Genomic DNA, 17500 nt, shown 5'->3' with positions numbered 1-17500 from the left:
TATATATATATATATATAGATCTATATAGATTATATCTATATATAGATCTATATATATAGATCTATATAGATCTCTATATATATATAGATCTGTATAGCTCGATATATATATATAGATCTATATATATATAGATGTATATATCTATATACATCTATATAGATATGTAGATCTATATAGATCTATATATCTATATAGACCTATATATAGATCTAGATATATATATATAGATCTATAGATATAGATCTATATTGATCTATATAGATCTATATAGATATAGATCTATATATATAGATCTATATAGATATAGATCTATATAGATCTATATAGATATATAGATCTATATATATAGATCTATATATATATAGATCTATATAGATCTATATAGATATATATAGATATCAATATAGATCGATCTATATCTATATAGATATATATAGATCTATATCTATAGATCTATATAGATATAGATCTATATATATCTATAGATCTATATATATAGATCTATATATATATAGATCTATATAGATCTATATAGATATAGATCTATATAGATCTATATATATAGATCTATATAGATCTATATAGATATAGATCTATATAGATCTATATAGATCTATATAGATATCAATATAGATCGATCTATATCTATATATCTATATATAGATATATAGATCTATATATATCGATATATATATATATATAGATCTATATATATCGATAGATCTATATAGATCTACATATATATATAGATCTATATAGATATATAGATCTATATATATATAGATCTATATAGATCTATATATATATAGATCTATATAGATCTATATATATAGATCTATATAGATCTATATAGATCTATATAGATCTCAATATAGATCGATCTATATCTATATATCTATATATAGATATATAGATCTATATATATCGATATATATATATATAGATCTATATATATCGATAGATCTATATAGATCTACATATATATATAGATCTATATAGATATTAGATCTATAGATCTATATCTATATATGTATAGATATATACATATATAGATCTATATATATAGATCTATATAGATATATAGATCTATATAGATATATAGATCTATAGATCTATATATATAGATATATACATATATAATAATAATAATAATAATAATAATAATACATTTTATTTATATAGCGCTTTAAAAGGCACTCAAAGACACTTTACATGTTAAAAACAGAAACAATAGAAGCATTTATAAAAAGAACAAAATATACGACATAACAGTAAGAAAAAAATAAATAAAATAAAATAAACATGAAAAGAAAGAAAGAAAACATACATGACTGACTTTAGAGGTTAAAAGCAGATTTGAATAGGTGAGTTTTAAGTGCAGTTTTGAAAGTGGCAAGTGACGAAGAATGTCTGAGGTGTTGGGGCAGGGTGTTCCAGAGGGAGGGGGCAGCAACGGAGAAGGCCCTGTCCCCCCAGGTCCGATGCTTGGACAGAGTAGGGGGGGTAAGGAGGTTGGCGTCAGCAGATCTGAGGTTGCGGTTGGGAATGTGATGGTACAGGAGGTCCGAAAGGTATGAAGGGGCAAGGTTGTGGAGGGCTTTGTAGGTGATGAGGAGGAGCTTGAACTGGATTCTTTGCTGTATGGGGAGCCAGTGGAGGTTTTGAAGGACTGGGGTGATGTGGTCTCTGGTGCGGGAGTGGGTGAGCAGACGGGCAGCTGAGTTCTGGATGTATTGTAGTTAGATCTATATATATAGATCTATATAGATATCTAGATCTATATATAGATATAGATCTATATATAAAGATCTATATATGTATCTATATATTTATAGAAATATCTATATAGATATATATAGATATCGATATATATATAGATATAGATCTATATATATATAGAGCTATATAGCTCTATATATAGATCTATACATATAGATCTATATATTTATATAGATCTATATAGATATATATAAAGATATAGATCTATATATATATATAGATCTATATCTATATCTATATAGATCTATATAGATATATAGATCTATATAGATATATAAAGATCTATATATATATAGATCTATATAGATAAATATATCTATATAGATCTATATATATATCTATATAGATCTATATAGATATATATTTATAGATCTATATATAGATCTATATATATATATATAGATCTTTATATATAGATCTATATATATATAGATCTATATAGATATATATATCTATATAGATCTATATATATATAGATACATATATAGATCTATATATATAGATCTATATATGTATAGATCTATATATATATAGATATAGATCTATAGATCTAATATCTATATAGATATATATATATATGTAGATCTATATAGATCTATCGATATATATAGATCTATATATATATATATATCGATATATATAGATATATATAGATCTATATCTATATAGATCTATATAGATATAGATCGATCTATATTGATATCTATATAGATCTATATAGATCTATATAGATATAGATCGATCTATATTGATATCTATATAGATCTATATAGATCTATATATATATATAGATGTATATATCTATATACATTTATATAGATATGTAGATCTATATAGATCTATATATCTATATCTATATAGATCTATATAGATCTATATAGCTCTATAGATCTATATCTATATAGATCTATATAGATATAGATCTATATATATATCTATATATATAGATATATATATAGATCTATATATATCGATAGATCTATAATCTATATAGATCTATATAGATATAGATCTATATAGATCTATATAGATATGTAGATCTATATAGATCTATATAGATATAGATCTATATCTATATAGATCTATAGATATAGATCTATATAGATCTATATCAATATATATATATATATATAGATATATATAGATTATATCTATATATAGATCTATATATATAGATCTATATAGATCTCTATATATATATAGATCTATATAGCTCGATATATATATATAGATCTATATATATATAGATGTATATATCTATATACATCTATATAGATATGTAGATCTATATAGATCTATATATCTATATAGACCTATAAATATAGATCTAGATATATATATATAGATCTATATAGATATAGATCTATATAGATCTATATAGATATAGATATATATAGATATCAATATAGATCGATCTATATCTATATAGATATATATAGATCTATATCTATAGATCTATATAGATATAGATCTATATATATCTATAGATCTATATATATAGATCTATATAGATATATAGATCTATATATATATAGATCTATATAGATCTATATATATATAGATCTATATAGATCTATATATATAGATCTATATAGATCTATATAGATATAGATCTATATAGATCTATATAGATATCAATATAGATCGATCTATATCTATATATCTATATATAGATATATAGATCTATATATATCGATATATATATATATATATAGATCTATATATATCGATAGATCTATATAGATCTACATATATATATAGATCTATATAGATATATAGATCTATATATATATAGATCTATATAGATCTATATATATATAGATCTATATAGATCTATATATATATAGATCTATATAGATCTATATATATAGATCTATATAGATCTATATAGATCTATATAGATCTATATATATAGATCTATATAGATCTATATAGATCTATATAGATATCAATATAGATCGATCTATATCTATATATCTATATATAGATATATAGATCTATATATATCGATATATATATATATAGATCTATATATATCGATAGATCTATATAGATCTACATATATATATAGATCTATATAGATATATAGATCTATATAGATATATAGATCTATAGATCTATATATATAGATATATACATATATAATAATAATAATAATAATAATAATAATAATACATTTTATTTATATAGCGCTTTAAAAGGCACTCAAAGACACTTTACATGTTAAAAACAGAAACAATAGAAGCATTTATAAAAAGAACAAAATATACGACATAACAGTAAGAAAAAAATAAATAAAATAAAATAAACATGAAAAGAAAGAAAGAAAACATACATGACTGACTTTAGAGGTTAAAAGCAGATTTGAATAGGTGAGTTTTAAGTGCAGTTTTGAAAGTGGCAAGTGGCGAAGAATGTCTGAGGTGTTGGGGCAGGGTGTTCCAGAGGGAGGGGGCAGCAACGGAGAAGGCCCTGTCCCCCCAGGTCCGATGCTTGGACAGAGTAGGGGGGGTAAGGAGATTGGCGTCAGCAGATCTGAGGTTGCGGTTGGGAATGTGATGGTACAGGAGGTCCGAAAGGTATGAAGGGGCAAGGTTGTGGAGGTCTTTGTAGGTGATGAGGAGGAGCTTGAACTGGATTCTTTGCTGTATGGGGAGCCAGTGGAGGTTTTGAAGGACTGGGGTGATGTGGTCTCTGGTGCGGGAGTGGGTGAGCAGACGGGCAGCTGAGTTCTGGATGTATTGTAGTTAGATCTATATATATAGATCTATATAGATATCTAGATCTATATATAGATATAGATCTATATATAAAGATCTATATATGTATCTATATATTTATAGAAATATCTATATAGATATATATAGATATCGATATATATATAGATATAGATCTATATATATATAGAGCTATATAGCTCTATATATAGATCTATACATATAGATCTATATATTTATATAGATCTATATAGATATATATAAAGATATAGATCTATATATATATATAGATCTATATCTATATCTATATAGATCTATATAGATATATAGATCTATATAGATATATAAAGATCTATATATATATAGATCTATATAGATAAATATATCTATATAGATCTATATATATATCTATATAGATCTATATAGATATATATATATAGATCTATATATAGATCTATATATATATATATAGATCTTTATATATAGATCTATATATATATAGATCTATATAGATATATATATCTATATAGATCTATATATATATAGATACATATATAGATCTATATATATAGATCTATATCTGTATAGATCTATATATATAGATCTATATATGTATAGATCTATATATATATATAGATATAGATCTATAGATCTAATATCTATATAGATATATATATATATGTAGATCTATATAGATCTATCGATATATATATATCTATATATATATATCTAGATCTATATAGATCTATATAGATATAGATCGATCTATATAGATATCTATATAGATCTATATAGATCTATATAGATATAGATTGATCTATATTGATATCTATATAGATCTATATAGATCTATATATATAGATCTATATAGATCTATATATTTATAGAAATATCTATATAGATATATATAGATATAGATCTATATATAGATATAGATCTATATATATATAGATCTATATAGCTCTATATATAGATCTATACATATATATATATCTATATAGCTCTATAGATATATATCTATAGATCTATATATTTATATATATCTATATAGATATATAAAGATATAGATCTATATATATATAGATCTATATCTATATCTATATAGATATAGATCTATATAGATCTACATATCTATATAGATCTCTAATCGGGCGATTGTGGCTATATATATATAGATCTTTATATTTATATATATAGATATACTGTATATAGATATAGATATATTTATAGATCTATATATATAGATCTATATATCTATATAGATCTATATATCTATATCTAAATAGATATATATATATAGATCTATATCTATAGATCTATATATATAGATCTATATCTATATAGATCTATATAGATCTATATATATAGATCTATATATATAGATATATATATAGATCTATATCTATATATATCTATATAGATATAGATCTATAGAGCTATATAGATATATATATCTATATAGATCTATATATATATAGATACATATATAGATCTATATATATAGATCTATATATCTATATAGATCTATATATATAGATCTATATATGTATATATCTATATATATATAGATATAGATCTATAGATCTAATATCTATATAGATCTATATATATATGTAGATCTATATAGATCTATCGATATATATAGATCTATATATATATGTAGATCTATATAGATCTATCGATATATATAGATCTATATATATATATCGATATATAGATATATATAGATCTATATCTATATATATCTATATAGATATAGATCGATCTATATTGATATCTATATATATCTATATAGATCTATATATATCTATATAGATCTATATAGATCTATATATATATAGATCTATATCAATATATATATAGATCTATAGATCTATATAGATTTATATATATAGATCGATCTATATCGATATCTATATATATCTATATAGATATTTCTATAAATATATAGATACATATATAGATCTTTATATATAGATCTATATATATATAGATATATAGATCTATATAGATATATAGATCTATATAGATCTATATATATATATAGATCTATATATATAGATCTATATATGTATCTATATAGATATAGATCTATATAGATATATATATCTATATAGATCTATATATATATAGATACATATATAAAGATCTATATATATATATATATATCTATATAGATATTTATATCTATATAGATCTATATATATATATAGATCTATATCAATATATCTATATATATATATAGATCTATATAGATCTATATCAATAGATCTATATATATATATAGATCTATATAGATCTATATATATATAGATGTATATATCTATATACATCTATATAGATATGTAGATCTATATAGATCTATATATCTATATCTATATAGATCTATATATCTATATCTATATAGATCTATATATATCTATATAGCTCTATAGATCTATATCTATATAGATAGATATAGATATAGATCTATATATATATCTATATATATAGATATATATATAGATCTATATAGATCTATATAGATATAGATCTATATATATAGATCTATAGATATAGATCTATATATATATATCTATTTAGATCTATATATATAGATCTATATAGATATATAGATCTATATATATAGATCTATAAATATATCTATATCTATATACAGTATATCTATATATATAAATATAAAGATCTATATATATATAGCCACAATCGCCCGATTAGAGATCTATATAGATATGTAGATCTATATAGATCTATATCTATATAGATATAGATATAGATCTATATATATATAGATCTATATCTTTATATATCTATATAGATATATATAAATATATAGATCTATAGATATATACCTATATAGATATATATCTATAGAGCTATATAGATATATATATATGTATAGATCTATATATAGAGCTATATAGATCTATATATATATAGATCTATATCTATATATATATAGATCTATATCTATATATAGATCTATATCTATATATATCTATATAGATATTTCTATAAATATATAGATCTATATAGATCTATATATATAGATCTATATAGATCTATATATATATATATAGATCTATATAGATATTTCTATAAATATATAGATCTATATAGATATAGATATAGATCTATAGATCTAATATCTATATAGATCTATATATATATATAGATCTATATAGATATAGATATATAGAGCTATATAGATCTATAGAGCTATATAGATATATATAGATCTATATAGATATAGATATATAGATCTCTATAGATCTATATAGATCTATATATATATATAGATCTATATATAGATCTATATATATATATAGATCTATATATAGATCTCTACAGATCTATATAGATCTATATAGATCTACATATCTATATATAGATATATAGATCTATAGATATAGATCTATATCTATAGATCTATATATATATATATCTATACTAAATCTATCTGATGTTAAGTATTTAAAATATTTATCTTATAAATACAGTCATTTTACAGACTAATTATTCATAGCCCTCCTCCTCCTATCATACACTAGGTGCCCTGTGTGTTTCATTCGTTACAGAGATCACGTTACGTGATCGGAGGCTCGTCTGCTGGATGAGCCTCACCTGTTTATTGTTTGACTACCATTTAACTTGTGTTGCTGCTGTTGCTAAAAATAAAATAGCTTCTTTTTAGCAGCCAGCTCGTTGTCTCCCTTGTTTTGTTTCAGTCTATGAGCCGGGCTGTGACAGTTTCCTGGTATTTTTTAATTAATATTGAAAATTATCACTCAATAACTTTGATAGTTATAAATCTGACCAATCAGAGGACAGAGTTTGTATCAGCTGTAAACGTCTCTTTTAAACAACATATTAAATCATACAACTAAACTAAATAAAGTGAATTCGTTTTATTCAGTTTGTAGAAGTTATTTATTTCAGTGTTGAGCGGAAGGGAGGGAGGGAGGGACCTCGAGCACTTCCGTAAAAACTGTCAAGACACCATCAACACCCCGGACACCCCTTCACAATAAAACACCGGGTCTCATTCCGTCCACTAAATGTTTATTTAAAACACAATAAAAGCTTCTATATGTAACTAAATGAATACATAAATAATTGATTAAGAGTTGCCTTCTTCTCAGGTTGCAGTAGTTTCTAGTAGACGTGTGTATTTAGTGGTAGAGTAGAAGTATCCATTATTACATGTAATATTTATTTGTATTTATGTAATTTAATTTAAATTGTAATGTTTGTTCTTGTCTCATAAAAAGGCCTCTTCAACAAAAAGCAGTTTCCGTTTCTTATTCTTTCATCCCAGAGTGACTGAGGCTTTTATTTTGTCTCTCTAACAGGAAGTAGTATTTGTCATTACGTCACTTGATTCTTAAGTCTGCGTGACTTCTTTTTTCTCTCTGAGATGAGCTTCAGTTTGAGTTCCTGAATAACGACTCACGGAGCGGAGTACCAGGACCAGGACCGGGACCAGGTGAGTCCACCGGTACAGTAAAGGGCGCGCACACACGCACGTGCGTTTAGCGAACAGTCGCCGTGAAGCTGAACCATTTACATCTCGTCGTGAAAACTTTGAGCGTTTCTCTGATTTAACAGAGTTTATCAGTTCCACGTCTCCATCAGACCTCTGAGACCTCTGAGTCCTGAGAGGACCTGAGTCCTGAGAGGACCTGAGAGGACCTGAGACCTGAGAGGACCTGAGTCCTCTGAGTCCTGAGACCTGAGAGGACCTGAGTCCTCTGAGTCCTGAGACCTGAGCTTGTGACTCTGACTTCCCAAAAGTTTATAGGAACAAAAACATGAAGAAATCAGAGGAATAGCCGTTTAGTTCCTGTGCTGCTTCTTCTGTCTCGTCTATATAAACATCTGTATATATTGTGTGTGTATATATATATATATATATTTATATATATAGGTTTTAGCAGACCTCAGGTGTTCCTCAGGTTTCAGTAGACCTCAGGTGTTCCTCAGGTGGGCAGTAGAGAACCTGAAGCTGACCTCAGGTATTTAGTCCGTTATAGTTGAGTAAAAGGATTTCTTAAAGTCTGTAAGGTCCACATAGTCTTTCAGAGCTTTCAACTGGATCTCCTGGTCTTCATCAAAGATAACTTTCACCTCTAACATCATTAATACCAAATAATATGTAATACATAATAATAATAAGACGTATTTACATATATATTTCACTGTAAGTTTGTCAACAGTATCTCACCGTTTAGCTGCTTCAAATAAATCTAAACAGTTTGTAAGATAACTGTTGTTACCACTCATCTAGGAGCTCCATCTCCTCCATCATCTCCTCCCAGTGCTCCATCATCTCCATCTCCTCCCAGTATGAGCGTGCAGCCCCGGAGGATCCGTCTGAAGCCCTGGTTGTTGGCTCAGGTGAACAGCGGCAGGTATCCTGGTCTTCAGTGGCTCAGCTCAGAACACCGACTCTTCCAGATCCCCTGGAGACACGCGACACGACACAATCCATCCTCCGGGTCTGAGGAGGAGAACACCGTGTTCAAGGTCTGAGAGACTCAATATTAATATATTAATATATTAATATATTAATATATTAATATATATATATATATATATATATATATATATATATATATATATATATATATAATATATATATATATATATTAATATATATATATATATATTAATATATATATATATATATATATATATATATATATATATATATATATATATTAATATATATATATATATATTAATATATATATATATATATATATATATATATATATATTAATATATATAAATATATATTAATATATATAAATATATATATATATATATATATATATTAATATATATATATATATATATATATATATATATATAATATTGAACCATCAGTTCAGCGTGTTTCCTCAAACATGGAACGTGCTGATTGGCTCACTGAACTTTACTGCTGATGATGTCACTTCCTCCTTCATTAGTAACCACTTCTGCTTTTATTTCTCAGATCTCTGTTTCTGCTGAAAGTTTGACTCTGAGGTCCGAAATATGTTCTCTGTTTACAAAGATGTAACACAACAGCACAGACTGTTTGTATCAGCTGTTTGTTTACAAAGATGTAACACAACAACACAGACTGTTTGTATCAGCTGTTTGTTTACAAAGATGTAACACAACAACACAGACTGTTTATATCAGCTGTTTGTTTACAAAGATGTAACACAACAGCACAGACTGTTTGTATCAGCTGTTTGTTTACAAAGATGTAACACAACAACACAGACTGTTTGTATCAGCTGTTTGTTTACAAAGATGTAACACAACAACACAGACTGTTTGTATCAGCTGTTTGTTTACAAAGATGTAACACAACAACACAGACTGTTTATATCAGCTGTTTGTTTACAAAGATGTAACAACACAGACTATCAGCTGTTTGTTTACAAAAATGTAACACAGACTGTTTATATCAGCTGTTTGTTTACAAAAATGTAACACAGACTGTTTATATCAGCTGTTTGTTTACAAAGATGTAACAGCACAGACTGTTTATATCAGCTGTTTGTTTACAAAGATGTAACACAGACTGTTTATATCAGCTGTTTGTTTACAAAGATGTAACACAGACTGTTTATATCAGCTGTTTGTTTACAAAGATGTAACAGCACAGACTGTTTATATCAGCTGTTTGTTTACAAAGATGTAACAGCACAGACTGTTTATATCAGCTGTTTGTTTACAAAGATGTAACACAGACTGTTTATATCAGCTGTTTGTTTACAAAGATGTAACACAGACTGTTTATATCAGCTGTTTGTTTACAAAGATGTAACACAGACTGTTTATATCAGCTGTTTGTTTACAAAGATGTAACAACAACACAGACTGTTTATATCAGCTGTTTGTTTACAAAGATGTAACAACAACACAGACTGTTTATATCAGCTGTTTGTTTACAAAGATGTAACAACAGCTGATACAAACAGTCTGTGTTGTTGTTACATCTTTGTAAACAAACAGCTGATACAAACAGTCTGTGTTGTTTGTTGTGCTGGCTGTGTGTTAACCCTGCTCTGCGTCTTGCAGGCGTGGGCCCTGGAGACGGGTAAATACCAGGAGGGCGTGGATGAACCTGAGCCGGCCAAGTGGAAGGCGAACCTCCGCTGCGCTCTGAACAAGAGCCGAGAGTTTCAGCTGAAGTACGACGGCACCAAAGAGACTCCGGTTCAACCGTACAAGATCTACGAGGTCTGTGAGCAGAGCGGGAACACAGGTGAGTGGGGGGGGGGGGGGGGGGGGGGGGGGGGGTCGATGATATTATCATTATCATCATCATCATCATCATCATCATCATCTCATCGATCTGCTTCCTTCCTCAGATGGAGCCGACGACGATGACGAGGAGGTGAGGAAGACGACACGTTAATAAAATAACACTCTTAAACACTTTAATCAGCTGACTGACGACAATGTGTTTCTATTCTCAGATGCCCAACCTGATGGACCTCACCATCAGTAAGTACCACGTTTAAACCAAACTGGATCTGTGAGGAACCCGAAGGCCTTGAGTCTCGGGTTACTCGGGTTCTTCATAGAACAGGAGAGTTCAGAGACTCCAGACCTGATGTAGCGAATATTTAACCCACACAGCTAATCAGCTGTTTCTGTTGTCGGGTTTATATTTATATCTTTCCTTTCTTCCTTGTTTGTTGTTGTTTTTCTTCTTCCCTTCCTTGTTGTTCTTCTTTCTTCCTTCTTTCCTTCCTCGTTTGTTCTTCCCTCCTTTTGAATCTTTTCACTGAAGTCTCATGTTTCAGCGTTTCCTCTCGTGATGATGTAATGTGATGATGTCATGCCTCATCAGACCCCAGGATCATCGGTGACCCCCCCTCCTTCGGCTCCTTCCCGGCGCATTCTGAGGCGGCGTTTGAACACATGATCCCCATGACCTCCGACCTCCGGGCTCAGGGTCCGATGGTGGTTCAGGGGAGCTTCGTCCACGCCGCAGGACTCTCCAACGGACTCCAGGACCTGAACTCTCTGCCCCCCCCGCCGGCAGCATCCGCCCCCCCCGAGCCGGCACCGATGGAGGCCAGCAGTATGGGGGACGTCCAGAACCAGCAACCTTGCAAGTACGACCTGCTGAGCAGCGTCCCACGTGAGTAGCACCTGTTTGGTTCTTGTCGAGGCAATAAAAACATTAGCTTTAGCTTAGCTTAGCACAAAGACTGGCAGCAGGGGGGGAAACTTCAGGGTTCAGGCAACTGGTAGAGGATGCGTCTCTGGTGATCTTCGACCAGGAGCTCTTGAACACCGGATCCCAGACGGTCCTGATCTCAGGTGAACTGGTACAGTTGAACCTCTATTCTGCAGGGAGGAAAACAAAGAGAATGACTCATGAATGTTAAAACTCTAAAGCTCCACTAAGTCTGATCTAGAGGATTAAAGGAGGATGAAGTCTGGTGTGCTGTTTCACCTGGACGATACGCCCACCTGTTGGCTCACAGTGGAGAAGGTGTGGTGAGGAACAGGTTCTGTGGTTCAACCCCGAACATCACAAAAGTTTATTCAACACCGAGTATTACCAAGAAAGCTGAGGGTTAGTAGCGTGTATCATTAACTAAGAACGTGGCTTCCTTATTTAAAAGGTTGTTGGTTGTTGTTGTTGAAGGAACAGATGTAACAGATATACTCTCTGTCCGCAGTAACAGATCTTGACCTGAGGTTCCAGTATCGAGGCCGGTCGACCGGCTCCCTGACCGTCAGTAACCCTCAGGGCTGCCGGATTTACTACGGACACCTGGAGCCGACTCCGGAGCAGGTGGACCTGTTTGGACCCGTCACCCTGCAGCAGGTCCTGTTCCCCGGGACGTCTGAGGTTCAGAACCAGAAGCAGAGGTTCTACACCGACGCCCTGCTGGACGTCATGGACCGCGGGCTGATCCTGGAGATCTGGGAGCAAGACATCTATGCCGTCCGCCTCTGTCAGTGCAAAGTGTTCTGGTCCGGACCCGGCATGCCCGAGCACGGTCCACCGAACCCCCTGGAGCGGGAGAAGAAGATCAAGGTGTTCAGCCTCAACGACTTCCTGCAAGGTACTGAATCACTGAGGTGTTGGAGAACTCTGTCTCATTTAGACATTTACATCAACGTGTGTCGGTCCGCAGGGCTGATCCTGTTCCATAGAGGGGAAACTCAGAACCCTCCACCCTTCGAGATCTATTTCTGTTTCGGGGAGGACTGGCCCGACAAGAAACCCAAAGAGAAGAAGCTCATCATCGTCCAGGTCTGTTCGTCAACACTTGTCCACTGGGGGCGCTCTTCCTCATCCTCCGTCACCGTTTAAATCCTTCTTTCAGTTTGTTTTCTGTGGTTTTTAAACCTGGTTGTGGTTGTCCTCAGGTTGTTCCCGTCGTGGCTCGGATCCTGACAGAGATGTTCTCTGGAGAACTCAGTTGGTCCACAGACAGCATCCGGCTGCAGATCTCAAACCCTGACGTGAAGGACCAGACGGTGGAGCAGTTCAAGGAGCTGCAGAGGCTCCTGCAGAGCCAACACATCCAGGGGCCCTGGACACCCGACAACGTCCCCTGATCCACACATCCAGGGGCCCTGGACACCCGACAATGTCCCCCGATCCAGACATCCAGAGGTTGAACCCCCCCCCCCCCCCGACGTCCCCCGATCCAGACATCCAGAGGTTGAACCCCCCCCCCCCCCCCCCCCCCGACGTCCCCTGATCCACACATCCAGAGGTTGAAACCCCCCCCCCCCCCCCACCCGACGTCCCCTGATCCACACACCCGGAGGTTGGACCCCTCGACGTCCCCTGAGTAATGACGATCAAACTACAGAACTTTTCACTTTGTCAGCTGATCTCAGCTTTAGAAGAAGTGAAACTTTCAGTTGATCATCAGAACTGTGTCAAGTTAAAGGAAGTGTGTCTCACGTCTAAAGAGACATTCATTCTGACTGAAGTGATCCGCTGTAAAAGATCTAAATCCTAAATCATGTCGTCTGCAGGTTTGTTTTTGATAACTTCATGTGACGCTTCAGTATTATAGAAGTACTTTTAATGAGACTTAAAAAACTCTGATCTGTCCTTTAACCTCCGACATGTTCAATAAACACCACTGCAGTATTCTTTCATACATCATCTGTTTTTACCTTTTTACTTACCGGAGAACGCATTGCATTACACAAACACAGTATTATACAGTATTGCATTGTAGCATTATAATACTCTAACACACTAATACAAATCTCTAATACACTGTAAAACAAAGTATTATACAGTAATACTGTATTACACTGTTCTAAACTAATATACTGTATTACACAGTAAAACAGTAGTACAAAGTATTAACCTGTAATACCAGTAAAACACAGTATCCTACAGTATTAGTGTATTACACTGTATGACAGTGTATTCTGCAGAAATACCAGTGAACATGTCTACTAAGGACAGATTTGTCCACAACGATGATCTCGTGACTTTTCCTCCAGAAATCTGAAACAATGAGTCCTTTAAATAGTCAAATGTGTAATTTCATTGAGATCAGATGAATCAATAATGAAAACAATCACTTGCTGCTACTGAAACATGAAAGCTACTGAAACATGAAACCGTGGCGGACAGGTAAGCAGTGTTTTTTTCCGATTCCCATATTAATACATATAATTAATAAAACAAAGTTTCATATTTCATTGGTCCGCTCCGTCAGAATCACATTTCAAAAGGTGTTTACCTCCACAGACGAAACGCTTCAGAGCTTCAGACGACGACAAACAAACAGGAACCAGTTCGACCGGAAAACTCCAGAGCTGTAACGATGACATCACAGTGACATCATCGCAGACGGTGTCGGATTACTGAGTGAAGGAACAGAGGGGACTCCACGGATCACCGGATCAATGAGCATTATTCATGTGTGCAGGGTCCAATCAGAACCAATCAGAACCAGGGTCCAGTAACAGTAATCGATTGTGTAGCCTACTTTCAAAATAAAAGAGAAACGATGATAACACGAATGAATCAAGAGTCTTCTTCGTCTAGAAGAACTCCGAGGTTTCGTCTCGACCCAGGTCCACCCGGGTCCTCCAGGTTCTGGGTGTTCTGGTCCAGGTTCCTCTGAGCCGCTTCTTCTTCAGGACCAATCAGAGGTCGGGTCTGTTGTGTTCTCTGAGCCCCCCCCCCCCCCAGACACTTACCTGGGTCACTTTCACACCTGATACACAACGAGACACATCCAGACGGATCAGACGATTAACACACTGAAGCAGACGGGATTTGTTGTTTCAGTTGTTTTTTGTTTATTGTTTACAACAAGGCTACATCACCGATGATGTCATGGTGTCAGTCTCTCCGTCTCATTACCCAGAGTTCACTCTGTCTCACTTTGTGGAAAAACAACTAAAAGTCAACCAAAGTTAAAAAGGTCAAAGGTGACGCCAAATCCTCCCAGCATTAAAGCCTCTACAGGCAGCCACTCAGCCAAGAGCATCATGGGAAAATCTTTTGGCTCTTTGTATGGCACGGACAAAAAACATCACGACCAAAGTCCCAAAAAATAAATCTTCTCTTAAAAACTGTTGGCCAGGCACGTCCTACAATTGATTACTGATGAAGATCCAACAGGACTGATCCACATCAGTTCACTTAGTGAACTCCTCCTAGTCCTGACCCCGCCCACCTGAAACCTGCTGGACCCGACCCCGCCCACCTGACACCTGCTGCAGGTGTGGTCAGGTGAGTTCGGGGGTCGGGGTGGAGAACTCACTCTGTCAGTCCTTCAGAGTTATTTGTCCTGTTTCACATTCAAAGTCCCTCCTCCATCTTCTTCATCATCTTCATCCCGTCCCTTTGGATCCTTGTCTGCAGTCGCAGCTTTTTGCCGTCACCTCTGAATGTTGGTCAACAAAAGATTTAACCTGAAACAGATGAAGACAACAGCTGCTGAACATCTGGATCACTGGTTTTACAGGTGTGTGAAGAGTTACTTGTTGTCGTAGTTACTTGTGGTCGTAGTTACTTGTGGTCGTAGTTACCTGGTGTTGTGTGAAGGTTGCAGCTATCGGAACAGTCTGGTGAACTCTCTGATGGCCCAACACACCTGTTTACACTCCTCAGCACTGAGGACAGGAAGCAGACACATGAACACAAACACAGGGCTGACATCAAGACTTCACTGAGGGAATAGAATCTTTGTTTGGGTTCCTGGAATAAGTTGCTCTTTATTAAGGGTGTCATCGATCGTTATTCGGGTAGATTATGCAACATGGGGATTTACATTCCAGTGGCCGATCCCTGATGATGCAACAAATCTGTGTAGAGATCAGCAGGAGGAGAGCTAGTTAACGTCAAGCTGTCTGATAAAAAGTAAAAACCTCCCTCTGTTGTCCTTCAGTGTGTTCAGGTGTTCAGGTGTGAACACCTGAACACCTGAACTCAGGTGTTCAGGTGTGAACACCTGAACACCTGAACTCAGGTGTTCAGGTGTGAACACCTGAACTCAGGTGTTCAGGTGTGAACACCTGAACACCTGAACTCAGGTGTGTTTAGTTCCTCACAGGATTTGTCTCAACTTGCTACAAGGACTCCAGTTTTTCTGCTTTCCACATTCAGATAAACAAGTCTCAACAAATACCCGTCAGATGCCTCATCGCACAATGTTTAACGGGTCCTTGAACGCCTCGCTGTCGGCTCTACGCGCACCCGAGCGCCTCGCTGTCAGTTATGGGAATGGAAAAAGAACCCTAATCATCCCTAAACATGATCGTGTTGCTGGTGACTCACCTGGTGACCTGTTTGTGGAAATCAGTCAGCTGTTTGTGAGTGACGGTCACGGCTCCTCCTGACGTCTCCTTTGGTAAACCTTTCAGAGCATTTTCTAACCAGCGACAAAACGTCTGAAACAGAGAAGAAGAAGAGTTTACAATCGTACCTGGGGAACGAGCGCCGACTCGACTGCGTCTCTTTATACTCACAGGTCTGTCGAACACCATGACCTCC

General features: G+C 33.1%; 2 protein-coding genes across 2 annotated transcripts in view; one reads left to right on the top strand and one right to left on the bottom strand.

The window, feature by feature from the left end:
• Positions 1 to 8873: 8873 nt before the first annotated feature.
• On the top strand, positions 8874 to 14641 carry irf5 (interferon regulatory factor 5). The gene is made up of 9 exons (XM_076111211.1): positions 8874 to 8983; positions 9785 to 10023; positions 11575 to 11761; positions 11868 to 11893; positions 11976 to 12003; positions 12353 to 12646; positions 13194 to 13583; positions 13656 to 13774; positions 13891 to 14641. Exons 2-9 carry the CDS (start codon positions 9844 to 9846, stop codon positions 14080 to 14082), a joined length of 1416 nt encoding a protein of 471 aa, XP_075967326.1. The 5' UTR covers positions 8874 to 8983; positions 9785 to 9843; the 3' UTR covers positions 14083 to 14641.
• A 1136-nt stretch (positions 14642 to 15777) lies between these two features.
• Positions 15778 to 17500, bottom strand: part of tnpo3 (transportin 3) — a 16392-nt gene continuing 14669 nt past the window's right edge. The window contains exons 20-23 of the mRNA XM_076111209.1: positions 17476 to 17500; positions 17285 to 17397; positions 16537 to 16620; positions 15778 to 16419 (exon numbers count right to left, since the gene is read on the bottom strand). The exon at positions 17476 to 17500 is cut by the window's right edge and continues 143 nt beyond it. Coding sequence (XP_075967324.1) covers positions 16560 to 16620; positions 17285 to 17397; positions 17476 to 17500 — 199 coding nt within the window. The 3' untranslated portion in view covers positions 15778 to 16419; positions 16537 to 16559. The remainder of the gene's footprint in view (positions 16420 to 16536; positions 16621 to 17284; positions 17398 to 17475) is intronic.

The sequence above is a fragment of the Anarhichas minor genome, unplaced genomic scaffold, assembly GCF_050575085.1.
Source record: "Anarhichas minor isolate MPS153535 unplaced genomic scaffold, ASM5057508v1 ptg000044l, whole genome shotgun sequence".
NCBI lineage: Eukaryota > Metazoa > Chordata > Actinopteri > Perciformes > Anarhichadidae > Anarhichas > Anarhichas minor.
The sequence above is the reverse complement of the archived record's forward strand: the minus strand, read 5'-3'. Positions and strand labels throughout refer to the sequence as shown.

Bases quoted from the DNA above. Each gene is read 5' to 3' on its own strand.
- irf5 (XM_076111211.1), top strand. From the start codon at position 9,844: ATGAGCGTGCAGCCCCGGAGGATCCGTCTGAAGCCCTGGTTGTTGGCT. The intron at 12,004-12,352 runs GTAAGTACCACG...ATGCCTCATCAG, and splicing joins CCTGATGGACCTCACCATCA to ACCCCAGGATCATCGGTGAC. The intron at 12,647-13,193 runs GTGAGTAGCACC...CTCTGTCCGCAG, and splicing joins CCTGCTGAGCAGCGTCCCAC to TAACAGATCTTGACCTGAGG.